This window comes from Gymnodraco acuticeps, unplaced genomic scaffold (genome assembly GCF_902827175.1).
Source record: "Gymnodraco acuticeps unplaced genomic scaffold, fGymAcu1.1, whole genome shotgun sequence".
NCBI lineage: Eukaryota > Metazoa > Chordata > Actinopteri > Perciformes > Bathydraconidae > Gymnodraco > Gymnodraco acuticeps.
In genome coordinates this window covers 1-13484 of record NW_022991805.1, presented here as the reverse complement: position 1 = coordinate 13484, position 13484 = coordinate 1, and the positions used below count along the sequence as shown (strand labels likewise).

General features: G+C 49.2%; 1 protein-coding gene across 1 annotated transcript in view; it reads right to left on the bottom strand.

The window, feature by feature from the left end:
- Positions 1-13465, bottom strand: part of LOC117535238 (netrin-G2-like) — a 31832-nt gene extending 18367 nt beyond the window's left edge. Inside the window, exons 1-2 of the mRNA XM_034199631.1 lie at positions 13244-13465; positions 3002-3147 (exon numbers count right to left, since the gene is read on the bottom strand). Of these exons, the coding sequence (XP_034055522.1) occupies positions 3002-3147; positions 13244-13433 (336 nt within the window). The 5' untranslated portion in view covers positions 13434-13465. The remainder of the gene's footprint in view (positions 1-3001; positions 3148-13243) is intronic.
- Positions 13466-13484: the final 19 nt, after the last annotated feature.

Below are 13484 nucleotides of genomic sequence, written 5' to 3'. Positions count from 1 at the left end.
GCTCCGTACTATGGGAGACCGGGCTTTCTGCTCGGCTGCAACGCTCTCCCCGACAGCATGAGAGCACCACAGACCATGGAGGCTTTTAAAAAAGCCCTCAAACCCCATCTGTTCAATAGAGCCTTTCCCTAGACCTTTTATTTATTTATTACCCCCCTTTTATTTTACATTACATTACATCAGATTGCATTTAGCTGACGCTTTTATCCAAAGCGACTTACAATAAGTACATTCGACCAGGAAGACACAACCTTGAAGAAAACAGAATCATATAAGTATATCAGGTTTCATAGAGCCAAACATTTCAAGTGCTACTCAACTGGCTTTGCGCACCTCCGCCAAAAAAAGAGCACCGTGTCATTTGAAAAAAGGCGCATTTGCGTACCAACGTTGAGAGAAAGAGGGAGAGAGAGAAGAGAGTGAAGGAAGAAGAGAAAATAGAGAAGAGAGGAGAGAGGAGAAAGAAGAGAGAAGAGAGAAGAGAGAGAGAGAAATATATTTTCGAGTTGCATATGAACTCAGGGCCGGCCCGTAGCACTGGCGTAATAGATGTTCGCCTAGGGCGCCAGATCTGGGGAGGCGCTGCGCTGGCTCTGCTAACAACAGCGATACACGTAAGGTCTCTCCCGGTCCTCCCGATGGCCAGTCCGGGCCTGCCGGTGAGCGTGGAAGTGTGGTCTGCCGCAAGCGGACGGCAGGAGCGGGGCTCTCAGCATCAGCTTGTAGATGGTATTTTAAACTCGATGCGCTCTGAAGCTACGGGGCGGCCGAGGACAAAAAATACACATGCGTTAATCGCGTTAAAATAATTAGTGGCGTTAATTTTTTTTTGCGTTAACGCGTTATTAAAGCCCTAATATATATATATTTATTCGTTTTATGTGGAAATGCACTACGAGGATTGCTTTTTAAAATGTCGTTGTACCTGGTGCGATGACAATAAAGGAATTCTATTCTATTCTCTATTCTATAATGTATTTGTGCTGTATTTGTTCTTAAATGTCGTTTGCTTTTAATCTGTAAAGCACTTTGAATCACCACGTGCTGAAAAGTGCTATATAAATAAAATTGCCTTGCCTTGCCTTACCGGAGAAAGTGGAGCAATATTCTCGCCATGCCAAGCAACAGCCAGAACAACCTCAACCTATACAAGTAACCTCGTAAGCCATGCTACTGATGCTGGACAGGTTTTCAGTGGCTGCACATTAAACGGCAACAAACACATTAATGTGAATAAATAGCCAAATAATGGATCACCGCTCTCTGTCTAATATGTTCGCTAGCTGTTAGTGTTGTTGCATAGCAACCACCTCGCACTATGTTTCGTGCAGAAGGCAATGGAGGGACTATTTTATTTTGAACATCATTATTTACTAATAAAAACTATTTAAAGTGTGTATTTTTCTTTCATATTGCCACACGTGGTAACCGTTTTATAAAAGCAATAGCTCACTTCAGGCCGTGATATATGGTCATTATATCACAGCTAAGGGGGTTGAACCACGCCCCCTAGCTGTGATATACTGACCATATACCACGGCCTGTCGTGAGCTATTGCTTAAATATACTAAATAGTTGCATTGGGTTTTTAGCACCTGGCGGATAAGGGCACAAGCTCTTACGTTGGTAATGATTGTATAAAAGCAAGGGTGATCAATAAACAGATACACCATCAGTTAGAGAGTCAGACCATCATTCAGCCGGGACGCTACAATTACGATAGTGAATGTTTAAATTCTATCAATAAAGATTAAGCCCCAGAAAGCACATGGCTACTTAGCACATGGCTACTTAGCACATGGCTACTTAGCACATGGCTACTTAGCACATGGCTACTTCACATGCAACATGACATCATTCTGCATGCTAAGTAGCCATGTGCTTTCGTGTTATCGGCTGAATCTTTATTTATTGATAGGATCACGTTACTTAGATGATAGTGTTCAAGACAGCCTATATGTCTGAACTCGATCCTTAGAGTAATGTGTTACGGAGCCTTCTCTTCAATCTCTTTTCCACATAACGAGCATTTTGCTCTTTCCCAATGTGGAAGCAGAATGTGTGAAAGCATACAGCGCGATGCGGGGTGTGTCTCTAGACATCTCTAGACTGGAACAGCGGGGCCCAGTGCGTGAACTCGCCTCGCAGGTAAACATGCCAAGATAGAGGACATCAGACTCCAGAGAAAACTTGCTCGAGTCCGAGTCGGAGCGTCAATGTACAAGTCGAGTCATCGTGGGGGGGGTACATTCATGAGTCCGAGTCCAAGTCATCATACGCAAGAATTCACGAGTCAGAGTCCGAGTCCAAGTCATCGTGCACGAGAATTCACGAGTCCAAGTCCGAGTCGCGTCAATCAGTGCGCGAGTCCGAGTCGAGTCACGAGTCACAAAAATCGGCACTCAAGTCCGACTCGAGTCCAAGTCCAAGACATCTCTGTCCTCAGGTATGTACCCTCAGGTGTGCATGTACCCTCAGGTGTGCATGTAACCTCAGGTGTGTATGTACCCTCAGGTGTGCATGTACCCTCAGGTGTGCATGTACCCTCAGGTGTGCATGTACCCTCAGGTGTGTATGTACCCTCAGGTGTGTATGTACCCTCAGGTGTGTATGTACCCTCAGGTGTGTATATACCCTCAGGTGTGTATGTACCCTCAGGTGGGTGTATGTACCCTCAGGTGTGGATGTACCCTCAGGTGTGGATGTACCCTCAGGTGTGTATGTACCCTCAGGTGTGCATGTACCCTCAGGTGTGCATGTACCCTCAGGTGTGCATGTACCCTCCGGTGTGTATGTACCCTCAGGTGTGTATGTACCCTCAGGTGTGTATATACCCTCAGGTGTGTATGTACCCTCAGGTGTGTATGTACCCTCAGGTGTGTATGTACCCTCAGGTGTGGATGTACCCTCAGGTGTGGATGTACCCTCAGGTGTGTATGTACCCTCAGGTGTGTATGTACCCTCAGGTGTGTATGTACCCTCAGGTGTACCCACAGCTCACCTTGACTCCGACCCACTTGGAGTACTGCTCGGTGCAGATGACCCGGGTTATGTTGCTCGGCGCTAAATCAGCAACACGTTTAGGAGGCATGCCGAAGGCTTCGAGGCAGTCGTCAGCGTAGAACTGGTACGGCTGCCAGGACACACCTGAGACCATCAAGTAATATTATTATAAACAGGAAGTAAACAATGACAGAAACACACCTGAGACCATCAGGTAATATTATTATTATAAACAGGATAAACTTTTGACCCTTCATTTCAGTTCCACATTGTAGCGACCAGGGAGGGGGGGGGGGGGGGGGTTGATATATCCAGTCTTTGTTTGTTTGGTTGTGTTGCGTTATTATGATTGCTCTCATACTTGTTTGATTCTGAAATTGTATATATTTATATAAGTACATATATATACCCTAACCCTATTCTCAGGAGACGTCTGACAGTGGTGCGGTTACCCAAAGTGACAGAGCCCCAACGACTGTAAGCAGGGTCCCACAGGCACACAGGCAGAGATCCAGGGTGATGCACATGGCTTTCTTAACCAGGAATGAGTGTGTGAAAGCTGGGTAAAAGTGCTGTGAATACAGGGAGGGAGAGGGAGCAGCAGCAGCAGCAGCAGCAGCAGGCTGTGACCCAGAGAGCTCCTTCCAGCACCTCGCTCTCCCACCACCCAGAGGACAGGCTGCTTCACAGCACTATGTAACCCAGGAAAGAAGCTTGAAACCTCTCCATTTCATCCACATTTGACTCATGAAATGTACAGCAGAGTCACTGCTGTAAGCAGGGTCCCACACTCACAGGCACACAGGCAGAGATCCAGGGTGATGCACATGGCTTTCTTACCCAGGAATGAGTGTGTGAAAGCTGGGTAAAAGTGATGTGAACAGAGGGAGAGAGCAGCATTTCACAGGCATTTCACAGGCACATAGGCAGAGATCCAGGGTGATGCACATGGGTCAGAAAAAGTCTAAGTTAACTTTTGGAAGAACCAGAGAAAAGGGTGAAAATGGATAAAAATGTATCCCAAAATAGTGTCTCTTAAGGCGGATATAGTCCCCTGACAACTCCCGTTACATTCCTCCAGAGTCAGAAAAAGTCCAAGTTATCTTTTGGAAGAACCAGAAAAAAGGGGTGAAAATTGATAAATTGTACCCCAACATAGTGTCTCTTAAGGCAGATATAGTCCCCTGACAACTCCCGTTACATTCCTCCAGAGTCAGAAAAAGTCCAAGTTATCTTTTGGAAGAACCAGAGAAAAGGGGTGAAAATGGATAAATTGTACCCCAAAATAGTGTCTCTTAAGGCGGGTAAAAGTTATGTGAATATGGGGTGACGTATACTGTATGGACACTTGAGCAACAACAAGACCCCCACCTCCATAACCTTGTGCACCAGGCGAACCTGTGTACCCACACTTAAACACTCCCCCACGGACTACACCAAGAGGGAACACCGGTCAGAAGTTCGTGCCCCTGGTAAGACTGAATAACAAAAATTCCATTAAACATGCATAGAGCACCCCCAAGTGTTGGTTTACAGTTGGTAAAATGTGTCATGCCGGTGGTAGGGACTTTGCATTGGAAGTTGACATCACATTTCCATTGTGCGGACATGTGTACATTTGAAGGACAAGTCCCATGTTAACTCTGTCCATAAGGCAGACCTTTTCCTTACACGAGCAAACAGGCTATGTCAGACTTCCATGAAATACACCGGGAAAATCACCTCTCTGTGGCGGCTCACAGACCCCCAAATCACGGACTAAGCAGCTCCAGCATCTCTCCCTGACATGCGTACTTCCATAACATCGCGCACCTTGGGTCCCCGGGCCCCCGAACTTAAGCACTTCCCCACGGACTAAACCCAGATGATCACACCCTCAAGAACCTCGTGCTCCTGGGAACCTTAAAGGGGGGGTGGAGTTTGCGGTGCTTTATCGTCCGCCCATCGGCATTCATATTCATCCTTATTCACAGCAGCACCACCCACCCTCCTGTGGAGGATGTTGTCATGGCCCTGGTAACCCTTTAAATAGTCTGATACTACCACTGCACTTTAGAAGCCAGAAATAGTGTTTAAATTGTCAATTTCCAGGAGAGCTTCAATGTTAAATAATATCTTGCAAAATGACAGGCTAAAACCCAGTAATAAGTGTTTCAAAGGCGGGGAAAAGTTGTTTAAAATAGTCTGATACCTCCAGGGTGCATCACCACATTTTACAAGCCAGGGAAGGTGTCTGAATCCTGGGTAAACTTTGTTTAAATAGTATGATACCTCCAGGGCTCATCACTGCACTTTACAAGCCAGAAATAATGTTTAAATGGTCGGGAAAAGTGTTTTTAAACGTTTGGAAGAGATTGTTAGCCTGTCGTTTTGCAAGATATCATTTAACATTGAAGCTCTCCTGGAGATGGACAGAATATGTCAATTTACAGGAGAGCTTCAATGTTAAATCATATCTTGCAAAATGACAGGCTAAAACCCAGGAATAAGTGTTTGAAAGGCGGGAAAAGTTGTTCAAAATAGTCTGATACTTCCAGGGCGCATCACCACATTTTACAAGCCAGGGAAGGTGTCTGAATCCTGGGTAAACTCTGTTTAAATAGTCTGATACCTGGCACTGTATCAACCCCTGGGAATCTTCAAGGTTATATAAATGTTTTTTTATATATTTAATTATCACATTATTTTTACAAAAACAGTATACACAATATGCATAATAAACATAAAAATAACATGATTAAAACATGATTAGCGGGGGCCATATTAGCCGTCTAACTTGTACAGTGCACCGAGGGAAAAAGGCTGAGTCCACGGCCTCTACCCCCACATCAGGAGTATCAACCGGCCCTGAAGAAGAGGTATCGCTGCTATCTGCCCCTGAGCCCTCTTCGGAGGTATCTGACGGCGGTAGAACTCCTTCCGATGATGCTGCTGCAGCTGCTGCCGCCCTGAACATGGAGCGGATCTTCAATCCCTCCTTTATTCCAGGCGTATTCACGTAGAACTGGTCTGCAGTGCTTACGTCGTGACACATAAACCTGGCGAGAATCAACCTGCTTTCTGGATCTTGGTGATGCTTGATATTGTCTGCCAGGGCAGTGCGCAGGATTGTGAAGGTGACGGCTGTTTCTAGCACAGCATCAGCCCAAGCCCTCTTCAAGTGAGCGTTCAGGTTCTTGGAGGCATGCTTCCCCGTTGTGAAAAGGAAGAATTCATTCTGAGGACCCGACAAGCCCTCTTTTATCCCCATCCACCGCATGACCCAGCTAAACTCCTTTACTGTAAGCACCAGCTGTGCTTCGCCAAATGTCTTGGCAGTCTTGTGATCCTGCACATGGATGATGTAGCCCTCAGCAGTGCCCCTTAAGTCCGCCTCTAACACCTCAGTGTTGGTCATGTTTGCGTACACACCCGGACGGTGGCCATACAGTAGGCTCCAATGGAGGGTTAGATAGCCATATAGCAGGTACTGGGTGATTGAGGTCGGGTTGCAAGCCATCAGGTCAAGCAGATCAGGGATGCGCTTCTCAGCGGCCGCCATGGCGGCGAGAAGCACCGCCTGGCTCGGCAGACGATCCAGCTTGTTCCTCTTCATCTTGAACTGGTGGACAGTGACAGACTTTTTCAAGTCTTTCATGTTGGCTTTCACCTCTCTGATGATGTGGGTCATATCAAACTGGGTGAGCCTGCACCCCCGGAGCTTTGACTCAGACAAGTACCTCAGGAAATGGTTCACATTCTTCAGGAACAACAGCGATGTTGTGACTGCCCGGCCCGACTTTACAATATACTCGCTCCAGCCACGGACCCTCTCCGTGTCTTTTAGGAACAGCCAATCGGACAGCCGGTTAACACCATGGGCCATGAATACGAGGAAGTTCTTTATCCGGCTGACATTGGACAGACAATTTTCTTTCCGTTTTACTGTCGGTGCGACACCCTCAAAATGATGCCTGTATGTCTGAATGTACGTCTCCATGCTTTGAGGCAACGTGATTTCACTCATGGTATTCCCCCGTCCCTTCCCAGTGGACCAGTGAGGAGAGGGCCAGTCCTCATTACAGGAGGCTGCTGGGGGCCGCATGACAGTCTTGACAGGGCTCTTGAGAGGGGTCTGACTACGGGAGGCTGATGGGGACCGCATGACAGTCTTGACCGGGGTCTTGAGAGGGGTCTGACTACCGGAGGCTGCTGGAGACCGCATGACAGTCTTGACCGTGGTCTTGAGAGGGGTCTGACTACCAGAGGCTGCTGGAGACCGCATGACAGTCTTGACCGGGGTCTTGAGAGGGGTCTGACTACCGGAGGCTGCTTGAGACCGCATGACAGTCTTGACCGGGGTCTTGAGAGGGGTCTGACTTCCGGAGGCTGCTGGAGACCGCATTACAGTCTTGACAGGGGTCTTGAGAGGGGTCTGACTACCGGAGGCTGCTGGAGACCACATGACAGTCTTGACCGGGGTCTTGAGAGGGGTCTGACTACCAGAGGCTGCTGGAGACCGCATGACAATCTTGACCGGGGTCTTGAGAGGGGTCTGACTACAGGAGGCTGCTGGAGACCGTATGACAGTCTTGACCGGGGTCTTGAGAGGGGTCTGACTACCGGAGGCTGCTGGAGACCGCATGACAGTCTTCACCGGGGTCTTGAGAGGGGTCTGACTACCGGAGGCTGCTGTGGTTATGCCGGAGGTACTTGAGATTGCCAGGCCCTTAAATCGTATACTTTCTTCCTCTTCCTCAAGCACAGCAGCAGTGGCACACTGCTTCCTGGGTTTTAGCCCCTTTTTCAGCCTGGAGCGCAGGGTCTTCACCTCATCAATGAGGGCATCCTTCTGAGCCCTCAATGCCACATTTTCCAGCATCACCTGCCTGCAGTCCTCTTCGTCACACTCAGTATGTGGGGAGAAGGGTGGAGGGTGCACCGGGTATTACTCCTCATTGTCTATATCCAATGATGTAGCCATTCCAATGATGGGATTAGTCTCTCTGAGGTCATGGAGCAACTGCAGGGCCACACTATGCTTCAGCCTTGCCAGGACCTGATGTTCCTCATCTCGGGATAACTCAGGGTGGCCATGAGTCACATGACAGTCCAGTTTATTCCCAGCATACGAACACCCTGTGATGGGACAGGGTTTGGTCCGAACATTTATTCTGCCACTAGCCATTTTAAGAATGATGCCTCTTTCCTCCAAGTTACACATTGCATGTTTGTGCTTAAGGTGCTTGTTCAAAGCCAGATAGAAGAGTCTGCACACCGGGCATTCGGACGACATCCTTACTGAAACAGAGAATTGTATTTCAATTATTGTGTGTTTCTCCGTTTATATGCGTTAGCGTAACCGGTGATTGCAACAATGGGTTCGATGCTTCAATGCCTGGTACACGGACCAAGGGAGGACTTGGGTTACCACCGGGCTAAATGGTCCCACCTCCGCACCAACGCGGGGCTGGTGATGGCAACATTGGGTCCGATGCATCAATTCATGGTGCCCCGACCATGAGAGGGTTTGGGGTGCCCCGGAACCAGGCACTACCCCAGCAGGAAACACGTGTTATGGTCAAAGGAGGAAAGAGTGATAGAACCGGAGTAAAGCAAAGAAAGGGTCCGAAAATAGTGACTTGTAACCCGGGTAGAGAGTATGTCATCTCTCGGTCCTATCCTCCAGACAACATGGTAACGTGGGGATAAAAGTACCTCCGGGCGCTCCATCGGGGGGAGGAGGCATTGAACCCCTCACACCTGTCCCCGGAGGAGGCAAGGGAGTCAGGTACCCGGAGGGCGCACGGTGGACGGCCAGGGCGAGGCCGCCACACCGCGCTGGAGTCAGAGTTCCGAGTGTTGGAGCCGGGTCCCGGTGAAGCGCAGGACGGAGCACCCGGCAGGAGCCTCCAGCAGAGCCTCCAGCAGACCCCCCCGCGCGGTTCCCTCGTCCCTCGGAAGAGGCGGAGAGGTGGGTGTTTTTCATCTGCTGGCGGTCTGCCGGGGAGAACGCGCTGCTCGGGAGCCAGGCTCAGAGTGAGTGGCAGTGGGTGCCCGCGCACCTGCCTTTTACAGCGGGAGCACGAGCTGGTCTCGGGGAGGGAGAGAAGAGAGGAGCGGAGGCTGCCGAAACAGCCAGGGCCCTCCCCTCAAACACACCCCTACATTTTGACAAGACAAACAGCAAGAAGAGTCCCCTTTCGACTCCCCTTGCATTCCTCCAGAGACCAGTTTGGACTTAAAGTTAAGAACCAGGCTGGGGGGGTCTCCAGGCATCAGATATATCCGAGACATAGTGCACTTAGAGAGGGTACTTTCGTCCAGGGTATCAGACAGCCGTTTTTGTTTATTGTGTGGTGGACTGGCTGTCAGCACATCATAAAGTATTATTAGAAGCAGTGTCAGCTAGAAAATGGTCTGTCAATCCTTTCCGTGTCCGGGCTGGGTGATGTCGCCCGTATTGAGTCAAATTAAGCCGCAGGCTCCACTCCTGGTGGTGCGCTTCCGTCAATTCTCACACGCAGCACACCCTCCCGGCCATCAGAGTCGAACCCGCAGTTCGGAGGAACCGACCGCCAGTGCACCGGCACGAGGCCGGGCCGGCGGAGGCCCTACGATGGCGGGTCGCGTTTTTCATTCGATCAGTGAGAAATCAGGAAAATACTCTGTTATATTTTGGGAGAACCAGAGAAAAGGGGTGAAAATGGAGAAATTGTAACCCAAAATAGTGTCTCTTAAGGCAGATAGAGTCCCCTGACAACTCTCCTTACATTCCTCCAGAGTCAGGAAAAGTCTAAGTTATCTTTTGGGAGAACCAGAGGAAAGGGGTGAAAATGGAGAAATTGTATCCCAAAATAGTGTCTCATAATTCCCTGACAACTCCCCTTGCATTCCTCCAGAGACCAGTTCAAAAACTTAAAGTTTGGTAAGAACCATGATTGGGGTCCTCCAGGCAACAATTGTATCCGAGCCAAAGCACTCATGTAGCGGACACATTCCTCCATGATGTGAAACAGCCGTTTTTTTTCTCAGTGCTCTCAAAAACCGGGTTTCCGATTTTGTGCAGAAGGTTGCTTGGAAAAGATTAATTAATTTTTTCGACGGAGGAAGGGAGGTCTCGATTCCCCTCTGCGTTGTAAAATGCACCGGGGGAGTGAAAATGTGTCCGGGGCTTCCGCCGGAAGCGCCGAAGACTTGCGCTTTTTTGAGCCCCTCCTCCGTTGGCACTTAGCCGTTTATTTCGAGAATTTCGAAAATCATGAAATAGACCGGGCAAATCACCAATTTGTAGCCCCTCACAGAGCCCCAAATGACGGACTAAGCAGCTCCATAATCTCTCCCTAACATGCGCACTTCCATAACATCGCACACCGTGAGACCCCGGGCCCCCGGACTTAAGCACTCCCCCACGGACTAAACCCAGATGTTCACACCCTACAGAACCTCATGCCCCTGGTAACCTTAAAGGGGGGTGGATTTTGCTGTGCTTTACCGTCCGCCCATCGGCATCCATATTCGGCCTTATTCACAGCACCACCCACCCTCCTGTGGAGGATCTTCTCATGGCCCTGGTAACACTTAAAGGGGGGGTGGAGTTTGCGGTGCTTTATCGTCCGCCCACCAGCATCAATATTCGGCCTTATTCACAGCACCACCCACCCTCCTGTGGAGGATGTTCTTATGGCCCTGGTAACACTTAAAGGTGGTGGATTTTGTGATGCTTTACTGTCCGCACACCAGCATCAATATTTGGCCTTATTCACAGCACCACCCACCCTCCTGTGGAGGATGTTCTCATGGCCCTGGTAACACTTAAAGGTAATGGCTTTTGTGGTGCTTTACTGTCCGCACACCAGCATCAATATTTGGCCTTATTCAAAGCACCACCTGCCCTGCTGGAGGTTCACACTTTAACTTTTTTGTTTACCCTCCTCTGCCTTACACATTCTCCCACACTTGAGCACTCCTCACTCGGACTAAACCCCTCCATGCACACCCAGACTGCACCCAGAGAAAAGGCTGCTTCACAGCACTTTGCAAGCCAGGAAAAGTGATTGAATCCTGGGTATACATGTTTTAAATAGTCTGATACCTCCAGGGCGCATCACCACAATTTACAAGCCAGGGAAGGTGCCTGAATCCTGGGTTGTTTAATTGTTTAAGTGTTTTTAAATGTGTGAAAACAGTGTTTTGTCACTTTCAAAACTCTCCCGTCATTGACCGGAAAAATTGGGTCGATGTTGTCTTCAATCTGACCGTTAATATTCCAGTGAGACGAAGTACGTACAATCACCGGAGTGATCCCATGTTCATTTTGTCCCAATGCCGGAGCATTCCCTAACTATCAGGAAGTAAACCAACAGGAAGTACCTCTGTCAGGTGACTTCTCCAGCACCCTAACAGGAAGCAAACTATCAGGAAGTACCTCTGTCAGGTGACTTCTCCAGCACCCTAAGAGGAAGCAAACTATCAGGAAGTACCTCTGTCAGGTGACTTCTCCAGCACCCTAACAGGAAGTAAACCAACAGGAAGTGCCTCTGTCAGGTGACTTCTCCAGCACCCTAACAGGAAGTAAACTATCAGGAAGTACCTCTGTCAGGTGACTTCTCCAGCACCCTAACAGGAAGTCAACCAACAGGAAGTACCTCTGTCAGGTGACTTCTCCAGCACCCTAACAGGAAGTAAACCAACAGGAAGTACCTCTGTCAGGTAACTTCTCCAGCACCCTAACAGGAAGTAAACCAACAGGAAGTACCTCTGTCAGGTGACTTCTCCAGCACCCTAACAGGAAGTAAACCAACAGGAAGTACCTCTGTCAGGTGACTTCTCCAGCACCCTAACAGGAAGTAAACCAACAGGAAGTACCTCTGTCAGGTGACTTCTCCAGCACCCTAACAGGAAGTAAACTATCAGGAAGTACCTCTGTCAGGTGACTTCTCCAGCACCCTAACAGGAAGCAAACTATCAGGAAGTACCTCTGTCAGGTGACTTCTCCAGCACCCTAACAGGAAGTAAACTATCAGGAAGTACCTCTGTCAGGTGACTTCTCCAGCACCCTAACAGGAAGTAAACCAACAGGAAGTACCTCTGTCAGGTGACTTCTCCAGCACCCTAACAGGAAGTAAACCAACAGGAAGTACCTCTGTCAGGTGACTTCTCCAGCACCCTAACAGGAAGTCAACCAACAGGAAGTACCTCTGTCAGGTGACTTCTCCAGCACCCTAACAGGAAGTCAACCAACAGGAAGTACCTCTGTCAGGTGACTTCTCCAGCACCCTAACAGGAAGTAAACTATCAGGAAGTACCTCTGTCAGGTGACTTCTCCAGCACCCTAACAGGAAGTCAACCAACAGGAAGTACCTCTGTCAGGTGACTTCTCTAGCACCCTAACAGGAAGTAAACCAACAGGAAGTACCTCTGTCAGGTGACTTCTCCAGCACCCTAACAGGAAGTAAACCAACAGGAAGTACCTCTGTCAGGGGACTTCTCCAGCACCCTAACAGGAAGTAAACCAACAGGAAGTACCTCTGTCAGGTGACTTCTCCAGCACCCTAACAGGAAGTAAACCAACAGGAAGTACCTCTGTCAGGTGACTTCTCCAGCACCCTAACCCTAACAGGAAGTCAACCAACAGGAAGTACCTCTGTCAGGTGACTTCTCCAGCACCCTAACAGGAAGTAAACCAACAGGAAGTACCTCTGTCAGGGGACTTCTCCAGCACCCTAACAGGAAGTAAACCAACAGGAAGTACCTCTGTCAGGTGACTTCTCCAGCACCCTAACAGGAAGTAAACCAACAGGAAGTACCTCTGTCAGGTGACTTCTCCAGCACCCTAACCCTAACAGGAAGTCAACCAACAGGAAGTACCTCTGTCAGGGGACTTCTCCAGCACCCTAACCCTAACAGGAAGCAAACCAACAGGAAGTGCCTCTGTCAGGTGACTTCTCCAGCACCCTAACAGGAAGTAAACCAACAGGAAGTGCCTCTGTCAGGTGACTTCTCCAGCACCCTAACAGGAAGTAAACCAACAGGAAGTACCTCTGTCAGGTGACTTCTCCAGCACCCTAACAGGAAGTCAACCAACAGGAAGTACCTCTGTCAGGTGACTTCTCCAGCACCCTAACAGGAAGTAAACTATCAGGAAGTACCTCTGTCAGGTGACTTCTCCAGCACCCTAACAGGAAGTAAACCAACAGGAAGTACCTCTGTCAGGTGACTTCTCCAGCACCCTAACAGGAAGTAAACCAACAGGAAGTACCTCTGTCAGGTGACTTCTCCAGCACCATGGTGGTTGGCCTCCCGTACTCAAAGGTCACCACGACGTCGTCCACCAGCTCCAGGCTCTTGTTCCAGGACAGAGTGATGTTGGCTAATAGCGGCTCAGGAAACCTGGACCATGTGACTGTCTGCCAATAGGTGACGAGCCCCCCCCGCTCCCTGTCTCCCATCAGCTGGGGTGGGTGAGACAGGTCCGGGCTGGAGGCGTCACACTCATCACT